The sequence below is a fragment of the Malurus melanocephalus genome, unplaced genomic scaffold (assembly GCF_030028575.1).
Source record: "Malurus melanocephalus ecotype Western Australia unplaced genomic scaffold, MMel_1.1 scaffold_398, whole genome shotgun sequence".
Taxonomy (NCBI): domain Eukaryota; kingdom Metazoa; phylum Chordata; class Aves; order Passeriformes; family Maluridae; genus Malurus; species Malurus melanocephalus.
In genome coordinates, this window is record NW_026623630.1 from 99979 (window position 1) to 118064 (window position 18086).

General features: G+C 40.4%; 1 protein-coding gene across 1 annotated transcript in view; it reads right to left on the reverse strand.

The window, feature by feature from the left end:
• Positions 1-18086, reverse strand: part of CNTN3 (contactin 3) — an 89736-nt gene that overhangs the window by 24688 nt on the left and 46962 nt on the right. Inside the window, exons 4-7 of the mRNA XM_057379264.1 lie at positions 7997-8200; positions 7684-7786; positions 6529-6713; positions 533-669 (exon numbers count right to left, since the gene is read on the reverse strand). Coding sequence (XP_057235247.1) covers positions 533-669; positions 6529-6713; positions 7684-7786; positions 7997-8200 — 629 coding nt within the window. The remainder of the gene's footprint in view (positions 1-532; positions 670-6528; positions 6714-7683; positions 7787-7996; positions 8201-18086) is intronic.

The following is an 18086-nucleotide window of genomic DNA, read 5'->3' on the forward strand; positions in this document are numbered from 1 at the left end:
TCCTCTCAACATCAATCCTTTCCACGTCTTCTCCCTGTCACCAAATGTGTTACTTCCYATGAATTTACTGTGACAACTGTATTAAAACAGACACCTATGCTATGTTGCTGTTTGCATTCTATTCTTTGCATCAAGTAGTGGTAACCCTATGAATCGTTAGGATTTCTGTGAAGAAGCTGGAACATATTTTATYATCTTTAATGAAATGCCAACTGCAAATACATAAAATGATTCAAGCTCTCCATCCCTTATTTATAGCTCTTTATSTAGAGAGTTATTAAACTTCCTTCTCCAGTCATTCCTTATATTTTTCTTTCTGTGGTTCTGTTGTTGCTTTCCAATCTGCTTTTAGATGGAATATTTTGGTCCAACATAATTTGTCTTTGTGATGGTGGCACTGCAGCTCTTGAAAAATACGAACTCAGTATCAAAGACTTCTGTTGACCAGTTCCCAATGAACTTTTGGGATTCTCCTATCTGCATGGATGTTGTTAATTTTACACAGCACCACATTTTCACAACAGAACATTACCTCAGCTGAGAGCTGGTCCCCGTTCTTCAGCCACCTGTAGGATGGTTTGGGCTTCCCACTCGCTCTGCAGTCCCAGTACAAAGTGTCCTCCACAGCAACTTCCACATCCTTTATGGTCTGGATCCAGTGAGGCTTTGCTGCAGATAAAATACCCATCAACAAAAACCCTCATGAGTTATTGCTCCATTTCATAATCAAAGGGTTAATTGGCACAGATTAATCAACTTTCTGCACCACCAGAGCCTCTCACTGGTCCTGCTTCAAGCCCCCTTAACAGCACAAATAACTTATTATTCCTCTTAGAGATTTTTATTATGAGCAGCCAAACCAGAGCAAAATTGAGGGCGCAGATAAACAAAGCTGGACTAGTGAAACCAATATTAAAATCACTAATGATTAAACATCATTCTGCAATTGAGGCAAATGTACAAGAAAGACATTAATGGGAGACTGAAATTAAGTAAGTGATGTGGCTAAATCATCAAATTAATGCAGAAGAGAATCCTTTAAGGCCTAAAAAAAAATAATGGTATGTCAGCCTTAGTGCTAAATACCATTTAAATTGTTTTCTAATGCAAGGCAGCACTTAACTGAATGAAAACATGGATATATGAGATTGGTTTTGAAAGCAGAAATCTTGGCACAGATTTTGGGTAATGCAAACCATTGGAATAAARTCCATAAAATCACTATTTTTTAAGCCAAAATTTGATAATACCACCATACATCCTTCAGAATGATCCAAAATACAGTTAAAACCGTGAAGATATTTAAAACATCTGTAACAGCTTTCACAGAGTGGTGGTTGGAGAAAGCTCACTTGGCAAATAATCATCAGTGCATGAAAGGCAACGGTAGCTTATTCTTGCGTTCCTCCAGTGCTATTTCACACAACAGCTCAACATTGGTTCATAGGTAAGTTGGGAATTTTCTTTGAATTTATTCAATTTCCAACAAAGTTTATAATCTCACTRTATGCCACTTCTCCAAGAAAAGGTAAATTCTGGACACTGCATGGAGAAAACAGGTAAAAGAGCAGGATGGACCTTGGCTGAAAAAGGAATTTTCCAGTCAGTTCTTTATCCTAAAGTAAGGAACAGGCAGCACATCCTCACTGAGATAAAAAAAAAAAACACAAAAACAAAAACAAAAAACAACAAAACCATAAAAAAAAGACATTGTCCTGTGAGCTGAGAGGTTGGAAGTTAATTTTAACAGAGTTCCCAAAGCAAGGCTTGAAACTGTGTCAGGAATCTGTATTTTGGGATGATATTAAGGATTCCTCAGAACTTGCTGTGCAATCTTCATGAAAGATTCATCCAGAGCTCCCCCAGGACGGAATGCTTGGAGGTAAGTGATTTTCTGAGGCAGGTTAGCAGTCAGCTTCGTGGCCAGTCACTTGGAAAAGCAACCAGCCTGGATTTTGCTTCGCTTGCTTCAGCCTAAAATATTCCTGGCAGCACTCTTGGTCCCAGAGGCAGGGAGAGAACAAGTGCGGAGCTCCATCAAAAGCATCCCGGGGAGAGGCTCTCGTCTCTTTGGGGTGCTCGTGATGACCCCTCTCTCGCAGCCACTTGAGCCTGGAGTGAACAGCTGCTGCTTTTCTGCACTCCTGGGCTTCCCCGTGGGCATAAAGGGGAGGAAAAACCACTTTTGGAGAGTTTTACAAAACCCTCTGCACCGTTCTGGGGGTTGATGTGAACGAGGATCAGTGGCAGCGATGCTCCTGGAAGCTGTGGATGAAGGAGGTTGTGGATTTGCACAGGCTGTGCTGGGGATTTGTACATCATTTGTGCTCCAAAACACCTATTTTATGTATAATTTCCTTCAGAGCCAGAGAACCCAACAAAAACCTCCTTTTAATTCTGTAAGGCAGAGGAACAAAGCGAAGGAAAGGCACARCTTTGGGGCTGTGACTCTTGCAGGGCGTTCTGTGCTCTGCTGGCAGCCAAAACCTCTGGAAGCTCTTCCAGAACAATCCCCAAATTGGGATTTACACGAGAGGCTGCTGCTTACACCACCTGGACATTCCCACTGGGAAARCTGGGCTGGAAAGCTTTGGAACACCTTTGGGTGGCTCAGCAGTTGGGCAACAAATCAAAAGTCAAAAGGAACTTTCCAGAGCACAAGAGGAAGCAGCTGTGAAGCAAACTGGAGCAATCCACCCAAAAAGTGTCACCTGCAGCTTTCCTGTCTCAAAGCCAGGCTCTGACACTCACATTGCTGCCTGCAGCAGGGACAAACCCTGATTTCATCTCTAAACCCCAAGGGACTTCAAGCAYGAACAACTTTTTGTCTCATAAAACAGCTGAGCCTAGAGGAGCAGCTGAAACATCCCTGAAAAAGTTCATTTTTTGACTTTTGTTCAAAAAGAAAAACACCCTCAAGCAACAGGTAATTCCAAATCATTCAGTATGAAAAAAAAAAAAATCCAAACTATTTGTCTGTGCAGCAAGAAAATGGTATTATTAGACAGCATTAACAACTGAACTCCTGGCTTACCAAATTCACTGGTATTACTATACCAGTGATGAATTATTGTATTGGCATTATTATTGCAGCTCACTGGGATTATTTAGCCATTCACAGCTTTGTTTTTGATGTTTTGAAGAYATCTCCCAGCACGAGACAGAGCCAGGCCATCAGACAAAACCTTTAAACAGAGATTTTCTTCCACATCCTCAAATAACAGAGTTTCATTATAATTCTGCTGRTGGATTATTCCAAAATGATTAACAAAATATACCAGTATTTTTAATACACTAAAAAAATCACGCAGATTCTACTTTTTACTGGGGGATTTTGTCTTTTTTGTCACAAACCAGCACTGCAGAGCAGAAGGAGAACAGCAGCAGAATTTCTTTCTCTCTGTCCAACATTTTACCTTGGTACTGTCGAGCAGGACTCCTGTTGCATCAGCATGGGCTAATTAAGAATATATTTCCTTCAATTATACWTTAAATTAATTGCCTTACATATCTTTACCATGCTTCATGGTTAATTGCATCCTAAAACACAAAAAAGTAATTGTTTTATCTCCTCTTATTTCTCCCCACCATGAAAAGTTTCCGTGGATTCTTTTTTCTTCCGTTATCTCTTTATGGGAYGCTAAAAGTGACAGCAAACGAATGCACTAATAAAGGAAAGCAAATTATTTATATATTCAGGTWTTAYATTCAATCAAAGGTGGATAATCTCRTCCTATTTTTAGCACAATCTGAGCTCCTCTGAGTAGAAAACTGGCATTTAACAAATGTTGGAACTGTAAAAAGGACAAAAAAGGGAGCATTTGATGTCAGGCTTTTCTTGATAAAATCCTTCAGGAGAAAAGAAGGAAGATTAATAGTCTGTGAGAATTGTTATGAAAGAACCTAGAATATCTATTTTAATTATCAATGTCAACTAYGGGTTGAGAGCTACATTTAAAACACACCATAAATTAGAATAAAACAGACTCATTTATTTTTTTTTCAGGAAGGGAGTTATGTGCAGAGATTTATAGGAATTCCTGAGAAAATGACTGTGGACAGGAGTTAAGTTGAGCCTGTGTTCAAGGGCTATTGTGGCTTCAAGACTTTAATCCATTATTGAATGGAAACATTAAGTGTGGGAGCCTTTAACCCAASAATTTATGCACTGGAAAACCTGATTTTCACATTTCCAACTTCCCTATTTCAGCTCATAAACCAAATCAGAATAGGAATGTTTCACTTTGTAGTGGAGCAATAAATTTCTCAAGCTTCTGTTTAGGACCAGCTTTAGATTACTTTTACAAAGAATCCTTAAAGTCTGCAAAAAAAGGAAAACCTGGTTTTCAGGCACATGAAAAATTTCTGTCAAGATTTTTTGCCCCTGAAGATTTTTTAACAGCAGCATAAGTGTTTTAACGGCAGCAACGTTCCCTAAACACCACCAGATTTGTTGGGTTTTGTGGAATTTTATAGTGTTGGTGCTTTTTGGCAGATGGGTAATCTTTCACTATGTCTTCAGTATATTGCATTAGTTTCCCCTAAATACTCATCTGATTTTAGAACAACTTCCTTTAATATTGAAATATTTATTGGAATATTGGAATGTTAATTTATTAATTAATACATATKGGAATATTTATTTATCCTTAAATATTGATCTTTTATTGGAAGACTGAGTGCGATGTGCTTGGATTTCTCTCCCAGACAGATTTCTGGGTTTTGGCATCAGATGAGGTGGCAACCCATCAGAAGAATGTTATCTTTATTTATAAAACATCCTTCAAATTATCCCAAAGAATTAAAATGATCCTATCCTGACTCCAGGCTTGTTGGAATTCTGTCTGCAGCAACAACGCAAGTAACAAAATAAGAAAGATTACTTAAATCTATTTAATTCTGCCGAATGGGCTCCATGAAGCAGAACAAATGAAATGGAACAGTTGGAGTGCCATTACTGCCATTACAGGTCTCATTATTCTTTTTAAGATAAACATCCATATTAGGGATGGCTCTGACACGGGCAGACGYTGCTCCTGGAACATGAACTCCATCTGAGGGATCAAATCCCACTCTGGATTTGCRAGGACAACGCTCACACTGATTTAGTTTTGTTACAGAACTGCAGCTGAGTCTCTTTTATTGATTAACAACATCCTTTATTTTGGCTCTGTGGCCTTTTAATGAGCAAAGCAGAAGCAGGGCAGAGGTCCCAAGAATGGCCACTGCTGGAATTCCAAGAACTAATGAACAAATCTATTTTGTATGGAATTTACAYTGATGTATCTCACAACTGCCCTGGYTTAACTCTKGCACAGGAATGTTGAGCCMAAGTGATCTAAAACSCACAACTTTGGTAATTTCAAGCAGCAAACAAGGTCACTTTATCAAACCAAATGCACAGTGCCAAATTTGGCATGGCAGAGAACACTGGCAGGTGAAGCAGTTTGGACTTTTTGCCCTATGTCATTTGTAGGATTTCTCAAAAAAGAAATAATTACAATAATAAGAAGGAAAATTTGTGTTGCTTCAAGTGCCCTGTCCAACCTGACCTTAAACATTTCCAACGACAGGGAATTCAATCAGTGTGAAGATTAATCTGGAATTTGATGGGGAGAAATCTCTCTTCCTTGTTACTTATAAAATCTGTTGTGCCTTAAACTGAAATCTTCCTGGGCTAAAATCTCCATGTATTCCACTATCAGCAGCTCCCCATGGAAAAGGAGTAAAAAACTTTTCCCCATCTGCAGAGGGGCTGTGCTCTGTGCCTTTGTACAGCCAAAACCCCATCTCTCTGCTCAAATATTCCCACATGAGGGAAACATTCCAAGGCAGATCCAGAAAACACTGTTTAAATTGCCACTGAAGTAAAGAAAATTATATTTGCTGAGATCTGGCTTTAACAAAWATTGTCAATTACCACTTTGCCGCAAATCGCTCTCGCTTTACACCACCACCAGTGTGCTTTGCTGGTACTCATTTCACTCTATAGCCCTAAATGCACATGAGACTGCCTTTTTTTCCAGCTATAAAACTTCATATTATTTCATTTCCCATACTGGATTATATCCTCCCATTTATTTACTCGTTTTAAAATAAAATTGGCTGTTTTGAAAGCGCAGGATTGAGAATATCCATCAGTAAATCTTTTCACAAAGCAAGATAAAATTTGTACTTCCCCTAAATGTGAGGCCTAAACGAGCCCCCAAATAAATCCAATCGACTGGAAATTGAAGGTTTTCACCAATGGACCAAGAAGAAATGTTTTAAGAAAAAAAAAAAAGTCTTTCCATCATAGAAAAATACCAAGCACAAGCACTCTCAGCGAGAGTTAAGACATTTCTTAAAAATCTCACCAAGAAACTGGCGCAGAAGTTCTCATTTCCTGTGAGCRCTTAAAACCCCACGGATTTTCAAGCACAACTGCCTGATGGTGCTGCRGCAGCTGGAAATCCCAGCGTGCCCCAGAGCAGTTTGTATTTCACGTGCAGGGAAAGCTGGCAGAGAGGAGGAACAGAATTTTCCTACCATAGTAAGTGAGACGTCCTCTGGCRATGTTCTTCCCTCTGGAATTCTCAGCGATGCACTCGTACAGCCCCGCGTCCTCCTGCTGGAAATTCGGGATTTCCATCATGCCGTTGGATTTCCTCAGCTTGATTTTGCTGGGGAATGGCAGCCCGTCAGCTCTTCTCCAGTTAATCTGAGGCACGGGGCTAAAGAGAGAGTAATGAGATTTTAAAGAGTTTTGCTCAAAGTCCTTGATTGTCATAATGAGGTACTTAAAGCAAACTAAATTCAGCAGTGGCTTCCAGGCTGTGTTAGAAGCAGCGATCACACCACACATGACAGATGGTCGGACACTCAGRCACCTGATTTGCATCCCCTGCCCATTCCTGCACTGCATTTGTGCCACCAAATTTGTCAGGGATAATTATGGGAACGCCCAATAACTGCAAAATTTCTTGTAAATCAGCACTGGCCTCCCCTGAAGAYGGGTGAGATTCACCAGCAGCTTCTGTGGAGGGAGAATCCAGCAAGGATTTGGAAATTGCCATCCTCCAGCAGCGTTTTATTCTCTGATTTGCAAACTCTCCCTCCCCTCGCCGGGGAGCCAGAGCAACAGTGTGTGATCAAGTTATCAACCTGATAGCAGCACCTGAGCGAGCTGCCTGCGAACAAACCCCACAGTGCTAAGTAAATACATTTACAGAAACATAAATGCATTCTCAGATCGTCTGTGAAAGAGGGAAGATATCAGCTGTGGGTGAAGCATTGTTCAGAGAAGAAATGCATTTTAATCTTTATTTTGGCTATGAAGGAAGAGCGGTGTTATGARAGCATCAAGTAGGTTTAAGAGGAAAATTCAGACAACATTCTCGCAGGCCTGAACACCGTTTCCTTGCACAGAGAAAAGAGGATTAGTTCAAAGGTCATATGCAAAGACAGCGTGAATCTACTCAAATTGAAATAAAATACAAATTCCTGTGCTGCCACCATATACCTCTAAACAAAACCAAAATACACTGCAAGACTCTTTGCCCTCTTATTTCAAGGCAGGAGCTGTGATGATCAAAATAAGGTTTTTGGAAAACACCAAAACAACTGCCAGGACATCACATCCCTTGGTGCAGCTGAACCCTAATGTGACTGAACTTTTCAGCACAGATGAAAACAAAAACTTACTTTCCCAGTGCAAAGCATTCCAGCTTGACAGTGGAGCCTTTGGCTGCCGGCAGCGTCTCAGGGAACTGAACTTCAATTTTGGGCTCGTATTCCCCCATCACACCTAGGCAAGACAAGTGAGACAGGTGACTTTTTTATGACCTTTTTCACCTTAAATGCAAAAAAATTAATTTCTCTGAAGGGAAGCACAGTGAGATCAGGGTTAGGAAAGGGAGCAGGCAACAGAAGGGTAATGTTTGTGCAGGAAATTTTGACAAGACATGAGAAGGGATGGTTAAAGAATCAGAAATGCCGAATCCCGGCGCGGCCGTACCGTCCGTGCGCAGCACCAGCGGCGTGGGGGGCCCCAGCACGTGGCTGTTGGTGGCCGTGCTGGTGGCCACRCAGGTGTAGTTGCCCACGTCYGASSKCTCCACCTTGGCGATGTAGAGGTGCCCCGTCTCCTGYGACACGAAGCGCCGGCTGTCCTCCTGCACGAACGACGGGTACTCGTTGAAGATCCACGCGAAYGACAGGTCTGWGCGGGAGGAAAMSSSARRAAARGGGKTTTTYYKSCYYYTTWKKYCYTYMAAAAAKCCAGTTGTTGCTGTATTTTACACCACTCTATTATTTGCAATGCCTTATTGTGTAACAAGCAGCCAACGACTGAGAAAAAACAGATTTTAAAAAGGCCCAGAAACTCGCAATACCCCCAATTCTTTCCACCAAATCCCTATCTCCTCCAACAGAAAAGGCAAAAGAAATCCACAATGCTTTACATAAGGGTAGGGGGTTTGTTTAAATCTCTTTTTAATTTCTTTTAAATTTAATATCCATGGAAATAGGAGCAGACAGCAAAAACGAGCCCAAACTTTGTTTAAAACCAAAAGGTTATTCATTCAGTAGCTACTTAATAACTCAGACAGATGCTTAGCAGGAAACAGAGCAGGAGTATCCAYGTGAAGGAATGTCAGAAGCAGCCAAATCCCCAACAGGGCTCATCACCCAGCAAAACTATTTTTTCATACAAAAATCCGTAAAAACTCCATTAAAAGAATTTCTGTGTGATGCTGCAAAGTAGTCCTCGCTACCATTCATTAAGATTTTTTGCAAGAAAAAGAAACAGACTTACACATCAAAAGAAGAACTGAAAGATTTGGTAAAACATCCACCAAATTTGGTTTTTTTGTCCTGTATATCACTCTGGGTGCCCAACTTTAATTGGCAAAAGCGAGGCCACGTGTTTGTCTCACTCACTGCCAACAGGATCAAAGAAAATTTATTGTCAATGGAACTCCAGGTGAGGAATTTCTCACCCACCTGACACTCACACACAGATTACAGCTCCTGCAAGCACTAATTAGTGATGATTACAGCTTGATTGACCTCTCCTCATGTCACAGTGTGTACAGCACCAGCACTGCCCCACGGAACAGAGATCATCCCTTCCTGCAYGGGTTTAATTGAAGGATCACCATGAAATGAGGAGGTGACACTCCCTGAACCCTCCCAGATGAGGATCAGCCCCTCCCCARGCACCCAAAGCCAACAATTTAACACCACGTAAGATTCTGCAGGTGAGGGAAAAAAAAAAAAATCGCTCAATAAATGAAATTATTGAAATATTTATGGGCTGCCTAATGCAAAAAGGGCATCAAAGGAAACGGCTGATCATTAAATTGCATTTAATTTACTTCTATCAATATTTAAACCCCTTCCATTAAGATAATTCTGCAGCGGCGGCGTGTGCTGACCATTAAAAGTCTCAGGAGCTGAACTCCTGTCAGATTTAGAAATATTTATGGCTGAAAACAGACAGAACAATGGGACCATTTAGGCTGGGAAAGACCTGCGAGATCATCATCCCCCTGGACCTGCAGCATCTCCTCGGGTGAAGCAATGGCTTTCACCACAATTTCCTCCTCCAGAACTCRAGGGGTGCAATTAATCCATGGAAAGGAAGGATGGGTAGGCCARCAGGGATTTGTCAGGAAATATCGGGGGAATGAGTGCAGAGGGAAGCAGTAAATCATTGAAATAAAAAGAAAAAAATGGAAGAGTTCACCTGAGGAGTTTGAACAGGACTACAGGGTCTTAGGGAGCAAGGAATGTATGGTTTCTCCAAATGGGAATGACTAAAAAATGGAGTAGAACTCTTTCTGCAGAAGAGTTGGGTGGACAGAGTGATCAGAGGGCTCAGGAGAGGCTGCACACCAAGTTAGGGACCAAAAAAAACCCCATTTTCCAGGGAGTTTTAGGGACCAAAAAATTCCCATTTTCATTTTTCCAGACATTCACAAGACACAGCAAACGGTGATACCATGCTTTACTGGTTCTGGTATTTATTGAGCTACTCGTGTTTCTTTGCTCTAAATATTATTTTATGTTTTTAAAAAAGAGAAAATTTAAAAAAAAAAAAGTGTCCAAAACAGTGCGAGGGGATGGACAGATCAGGAGATGCCGCAGGAAAATAAGGAACTTATTTTCATTCCTGTCCTGCTGGGTTAAGTCAGGAGGAAACCTACTGAAATCAGTCACTGGGATTACAGGAGCCATGCAAAGAATATTCCAGTTTAATTGGATCCCTCAACAACCTATGGACAAACACTCCTGCAAACCCAATTCCCCATTCAACAAATATTTTCATTGACTCTCTTAAAAAAAAGGACCAGGGTGTTTCTTTCCACTACCCCATTTTATATTTATTCTCCTTTACAAAATCATATTCTTATTTTCCAAAATTAAAAGAAAAAAATACCATATTAAACAACTCGTGATTTATTATGTTTACACCATTTGCCTGTTGCTGATCTCAGGGCACCTCCAGGGACGCAAACTCACTCCCTTCCTGTCAATTACAAGTTTTCAGTTGATTTTCTGTTATAAATGGAAGCAATATGTCTCTCCTGGGCTTCCTCTGAGTTCTGAGTCTTTGCTTTCCGATGCATTTTTCCCTTATTTGGCAGCTATACATGGATAAGGTATTGGAAATTACAGTTATTACTCAATTTTTATTTGTTTACCATGTCTTGGTTGGCGGCTTCTCTTTATTTTGCATTATTTGATTATTATTTACTGAGCAGTCTCCAACACACTCAGCACGTTCACTCTGTTCCAGGCCTTTAGTGCACCTTAAGTGCTCAATTAAAAAAAGCTTATAAAATTACCTGTCATTTTTAAAGCAGATTTTTTCCACGAAATTCAACAGTGAAATCACCACGGCCTTTGAGGCTTACCAGGGTCATTTCTTGCCATTTATGAACCTTTAAAAACCTCAAATTATGATTGCTAAAGGAACATAATGGGGTAAGCCCCATATATTTATTGGTTTTTGACTATGTTCAAAGCCAAGCCTGAAGTTCATGCAAATCCTTTTGAAAATATGGCTTTAAATTACATTTCACRTTTCTCCTAAGTGAGGCTGCAACACATCACTGAGAAATCTTTTACAGAACCAGGATGATTTCACTTCTTGTAAAGAGAATTTGAGTGACAACAGCAGTTTTGGAAATCCAAAGCTGTAATTAAATTTGGGAAGCTGGTGGAGCAGAAGTTTGGGGGAATAAAAGACGCATAGATCTATGATCAAAAGGAGGAGGGCAATTCATAAAGTTCATTTTTATCCACTACTTCCATGAATATTCAATATCAGCTCTTGCTTCTTGTCTTCTGGACCATCACTGCTCTACACGTGCATAATTCACACCTAAATGGGATTTCTGAAATAGCCACCACCAGCAAGTGATGTGAACAATATTCTTCTAAAAGAGATTTAAAATGCTCAAAACTGACTGGATTTGAATGAGTCAAGTGGGTGTTTCCATGAATGAACCCCATAAGACATGAAAATTCTGGATTTTACTTGAACTTCGAGGATTTTAAAAAACAACCACCAAACATAAAGAASTTTCATGCCAATCACTGACACCCAATCCTAATGACTTCATGCACCTCTCCAATTCTGATTTTACAATATTCTACAGCAGAGACTCGAGGGGAAATATCCTGGTATTTTCTGTCTCCAACTGGCTCTCTGCCTATTCCCCAGGATGGCACATGGCTTCTGGAGAACTGTTTGCAAGAAAGTAATCAGACAGAATTCAGCAATGACAGAAACTGCAATTAAAACCRTGGAAATTTGCAGCAAACAGCCCTTTTGAATGATCTACCTTAGAGTTAAAAATAATGGAAAAGTTACACKGATTTGAAGAGGATAATGACAGACTCCATAATTAAGGCAGAAACCAATTAGCTCATCATTTGGCCCAATTTCAGCTCGAACTGTGATGAAATGGCAGAAAATGGAGCAAAGTCTCTTCTCTGTGGGTGAGAACTCACACTGAGCACTCAGGTTGGGTTTTGTGGGGCAGTCACCCACAAAAAAGGCCATTTATGACCACTGCTACAGCTCTGCATGCACAGGAGCCTCCTGGAGAGGGCAAACAAATTATTTAGAAATAGGGAATTAATGAATGAGGTAAAAGTGAATGAAGGTGCCAGAGGATGCTCTTGGGTGCAAACTGTCCCCACCTCCCTGCAYGCAAATCCTTGGATTATCCTGCCGTGGGGTTGGGATACTGGAATGTGAGGTAATTTCACATAAATTTATTTAATTTTTATTATTTATACTTATATTATTAATATTAATTTTATTTATTTTTAAATAAATCTGTTTTATTTTACACAAATCACCTTGAAGCTTCTCCTTAACTATTTTTCCTTCCTCACTTGGGCCACTTTTCGTCCACTTGAGCATCCCTGAGCAAGCCCTCAGCACCAGCTGCTCCTTCTCTCTGCCATAAAATCAGGAACATCTCYCTCCTTTCTCCTGGCAAAATTAAARGTTGCTTTYCAAATAAAACCCTCCTGCACTGGAGGTGTTGGTGAGCTCCAGTAAAAACCTGTAAACTGCAGCTTAAAATGCCATCAGGTGCCACTATCAGGAATGGCATAATTCTGGCAGCGAAAAAAACTGTTAAATTTGAGATAAATTGTACATTATTCCAAGGGTTTGGGGTACGTTTTTGCACACATTCAATGCCCAGAAATTAAAAACTATCCCAAGTGTGTTCAGCTGGGAAAAACGAACCAAACCAATGCTCAGATGTGGCATTTCCGAGGGGGATCCTGGGCTGCTGGCATTCAAAGAGTTGTATCACTGATAATTAAAASGTTTTTAGCTGCAGTCACACCTTAAACCACCAACCCACAGTTTGTTCTCTGTTGTTTGCTAATTTCTCTGTACCAAAATAATGACATTTACACACCAAAACTCTGTCACAGGGCTGCAATTGTGGTCCACAGGAGTAAGATGAGACAGCAAGGATTTGCTAAAAATAGCTGCAATGTCTTCCCAGGCACTGACATTTCACCTGAACTCTGCAGAATATCTGCTTTGGCTGAATTTCTGTTTATCCAAAATGCAAACTGCATGATGGAACACAAGTCCAGCTATGCAAAGCAGAAAATGTATCCCGAGAAATTAATTTTATTCCAGAGCATAATGGAAACACTCTGATTTGAAACTAATGTACGACATTAATTGTTTTGGCATAAAAGGTGAATTATTTCATAGCTAAAATACACCAGATCAATTTTCAGCCTGCTGTGCAGGTAATCAGGCATGCAACTTGTGTGTGTGGAACAGCCCAGAACAATGAGAGACACACACACGATATCTCACCATTCCAATCTACTMATTTAATGAGAATATTGAAATGTTTCAGCTGAAGTTGCAAGSTTCCAACTTCAGGCTAAAACCTAATTTTCATTTTTAAATGGGATAGGGTAAAGAATCCGCTCGTTTTTTCTGAGTTTGGAATGAGCTTTAGTTTGATGTAACAACAGATGCAATTCTTCAAACGTGGTAAATTGTATTTTTCTCTGCACACAGGAATGGCCAAGAGGTAACTGCACACCCTGATCTGTCACCCCAGGGATGTCACACAGCCCCTGAAGGTCACTAAAGGCTCCTTACACTCAATAATTCCTGGAACTTTTCTGTTCCAAACAGCACCAAAACCAACGTTCACCRCGGTAATTAAAGCCCCCACATTCCTATGATCACCCTTGGGAAACAGATGTTCCAGACTGATTTCTTTATGAACACCAAACCCCTCCTGGCAGGTCCAGCTCTAGAAACCCATTCCCAGGAGGACAGGGACCATYAGCCAGGGACAGCTTTCACACCACCTTTTAATCCCAAACTGCTCCTTATTAAACCCTCCTGGTGCTCCCAAGGAAGCTCAGCTTTTCCCTGAAAAAAGCTGACAGAACAGCTTTGCTGCAGTTGGGTTCCAGCGCTGGATAAAAACCCCATTTAATGGAGATGGATTTGTCCCTTTTATCCCATTTCTGCCCTGATTCTCCCAAACTYGCCGTGTCACTCCAAGTGACTCTGAGCATTCTGTTCCCACTCTGGAAGTCGGCAGAAAAGTAGGAAAGTGCTTGAGGAGGCAATATGTAAATACAGCCCCATTAGCCATATCCATTTCAAGTGACAAATTGTTCTTTTAATCACCTCCCCCAGAACTTTACATTTAATTGCCGAGAGCGTTTCCAACAACTCTGTTGTGCCTTTTTTCAATAGTTGGAAGTATTTTTAAATTGCTTCCTGCCTATAATAATTTTGAGGATAAAAAGGTGATCGTTCATTTATCGCAGAATTAAAATAAATCTGATTTCCTGTGAATGTTAAATATTAGGGACATAAATGAAGGGAAACTAAAGGAAATACCCAGGAGTCGATTTTCAAAGTAATGCACCAATATTTACAGGTGGAAGCAGTAATTAGTGACGCTTTCATCTGGTACTTTTGCCCTCTTTTAGCAGAAGGTACTCGATAAACCCCTGTGAAAAACAAAAAATCCTTTCAGCACTTTTGTTCTGAGCGCTGGGATCAGGTGGGAGTGTGTGCTGGGACTGCAGCCACCTCCCTCCTGCCTCTCCCTAATCAATTATCCTCTTTCCACAGAAAAACCCAAATATTTTAGTAGGGAAGATAATAAAGAGCTGGAGGAGAAATACCCCACAGTCACAATTTTGGGATAAAAATAAACTTGGTGGAGAGCCAAGCGCAGTTATTTTCTCCAATTTTCTCCTCTTTTCCCCAAGGCATAACTGAGACACCTGGGAYTGGGTCAGTGAAAAGGTTCAACCTGAAACTTTTTCTTGCAATTTGGTTCTTCTTAATCCACCTCTCCCTCTTTCTCTCCATCCCTTCCATTCTTCCTACAGATACCCCACAATGGAACACTGAGTTAAAGAGTTCTGCAAGATTTCAGGGTAGGAAACTGCTAAAAAGCTTCTCAGGTCAGTTATACACCTCCATGTCAGCCTAAAAACATGCACTGTGAAGTAACTGGAGATGGTGMACCAATATATAAATAAGATATATTTATTTTAGCCCGGACCACAGGTTCAACAAAAGAAAAAAAGTGCTTCAGGAAGACTGCATTTGACAGAGTRCACAGCAGAGTGTCTCTGCAGCATTGGTTTGGTACTGGTGGTGAAAATAATGCTCTGGCAGAGAGAAATCATTGGAAAATTCAGCTGTGAACATGTATTATTTCCCCTCATACGGACAAATACAAGTGTCTCTCAGGTACCATTTGATTTCAAACTGTCAGCTGAAATTTGTGCAGATGATGATGATGATGACACCRGCAGGACTATCACAAAATATATTTTTAAATAAAAATGCCCTTTCTCCTTGGCAGATTGAAACGGCATAAGAACACTGTGGAACTGTTTTGAAGGCCATTGCTCTCACAATATTCGAGGCACCACTCTCCTCAGAAGGTTTTTTTGGGCAAGAAGCTGTGATTTATTACACACACAAGCAGCAACAAAAGCAGAAAGCAAAGGTGCACACCCAGGATGATTTTAAACTCCTGAAAGGGGAGTTAAGATGGGATATTGGGGAGGAATTGCTCCCTGTGAGAGATGGAATTCCCAGAGAAGTTTCCAGATCCCTGGCAGTGTCCCAGGCCAGGCTGGAGATGTCCTAAAGCAGCCTGGGATGGTGGAAAGTGTCCCTGCCATGGGATGAGATATTTTAAGTTCTCTTCCAACCCAAACCTCTCCAGGATACAACGCTATGAAAACACMGATGTGCATCAGAAAAGAAATCCCATTCTGGAGTTCCACCTACTTAACTTAGCTTTGCTTTAAGCATATGAAACACCTCCAAAACCAAATAAGTAAAATTAATGCAACTTAAAAGTTCCCTGAAAAATAGCAGGTTGCTATTTTAAGAGTTGCAGAAAGAAATAACCAAAACATCCAAACATTTCTGGCATCTGAGACTCTCTCCACACCACGTTTTTCACGAAGCAGAGCCCTGCTGGAACTTGCAGGTCTCCAAAAGGCRACACAAGAGACAGGAACAGAAATCTGCAAGTCTAAATATTCATCCGGAACAAGACATGACATTATTCAYTGAAGGATTTGTCACAGCAAACACTGAGCAATAAATTGGGATCTATTTTCCCATGATCTGATATTATTTCCCGTCAGCATGTCACAACTCTGACACAACGTGCCGTGAGCTGAATTGATCCCTGTCCTTCAAATCCAGCCTCGTTTATGGATTAAACCCACATTTASCAGGGAATGAGATGAAGGAGGAGGACACATTCCTGCTGTTTTATCCATGTAGGAACAGCCCTGCCATATTGCACAAAACAAGAACACACAGCACACAACGCTAATTAGGAACTGCAGACAAGAAGAATTTCCTTGCATCTTGCAAGCAACAGCTCGTCAGCTCCACAAAATTCTTGTGATTTATTTAAATTCCCCTGGGTTGTGGTCACATTCCACATAGGAACCATGGAGCAGGAAGTACAGTAATGTACAACTAATGTCTGTTTTTTTCCAGGCAAACTAAAATTTGTTGAAATGTTCAAATAACCATCCGGCAAATCTTCACTTCTACCATTAAAAATCATCTTTTTCTCTGTGTACAAAGCAGCTTTAAACCACCCCAGACAAAATAAAAGGACTATGCCTCATTGCCTCCTCCTCTCCAAAATGCCTCATAAATCCAAAATCAATGTCAGATGAGGAAAACTGACTGTACTAAACAAATAAAAATCACAATACATAGAAACAGAAAGAACAGCTGAAGACAAGCTCCACAATAATCACAATACAGAGCACAGTAGTAACAGGAGGTAAAAMCCTACAGGAACTTGCAGATTTGCTTCACTGAGGGCTTTGTCACTCGTTAGATACCAATTTTGGAACACAATCAATAGCAGAGAAAAAATCATTTTTAGATCTCCATATGTCTAGCCTTTTCCATTCTTGGCAGAATGGGCAAAAATTAGCATCACATGAATGTTTTTTAACCAGCTGCACATCAACTGTGGCCAACATTAAGTTTGGGATATTGAGATGTTTGTTGGATCGACAGCTCTTTAAAATCATTAAAGGCACAACAGTAAAATGTCAAAATAGATGCAGAGATTTCAGTGCAATTTAAAGGTTAAAACAACTGGAAAAGTAGCAGGAGATTGACAGAAATCCATTTTTGATGTCATTCTATCTTTTGAGAATGTGGCTGTGGTGATTTACTGATTTTTTTTGCAGCAAAAAAAGGATATTTGAACAGGTTCCCTGCAACAGAATTAAAGGATCCAGAAGTATGGCCATGCAGAACGATGACAGATGACCACCTTAATTATCCAAACATCAGAGCTCAATTAYGACACAACTTAGAATATCTCACATAAAACCAGCCTGAATCAGAAAAATATTTGGGGGGAAAGTCTTCACACTCAGTGCCAGTCATTTCCCAAATCTTCCATTCAGCAAATCCCAAACAAAGCTACTAAAAAAAAGAGATTTTTATTTAATTTTCAGAAAGGGGAAATGTGCTAACTTTGAAGGAAATATTGGAGTGGTTTGTGATTCATGAACAAGAGTTTCATTGTTGGTTTAAATGCTGGATGGCCACACCCCAGTGGAGCCAGAACTGCTGACTTCAAAAGGACAAAACCCCTACAAACTGGAGAATCATTTGCTCATCATTAAAAAGGGACATTCACATGATTTATGTAAATATCTGTGCCTAGGATAAGCAAGGGAAAAAATACGATAAATTGTAGCAGGAAAGCAATTTTCTTTTCCCATCCTATGAACAGGCATTTCTTTGGGGATGAGCACTGGTTTCTATTGTAACTGGAATGCTGAWCATGGAGGAATAATCACTATTTAATCAAGGCTCTTCTTGCAAACTCCTCGCATGGAATGTGAGAAGTAAGTGCAATTAAGTTAGCAAGATCTCAGAAATCGCACAACACAACACGCCAGAAGACAAAAGCACAACATTTTGGGGGCTAGAGGGGGAGAGGAAACAAACTGGGGGAGATGATTTTCAGAATTAGCATTGTCTGGAATTATTTGATAGCTCAGCGCAA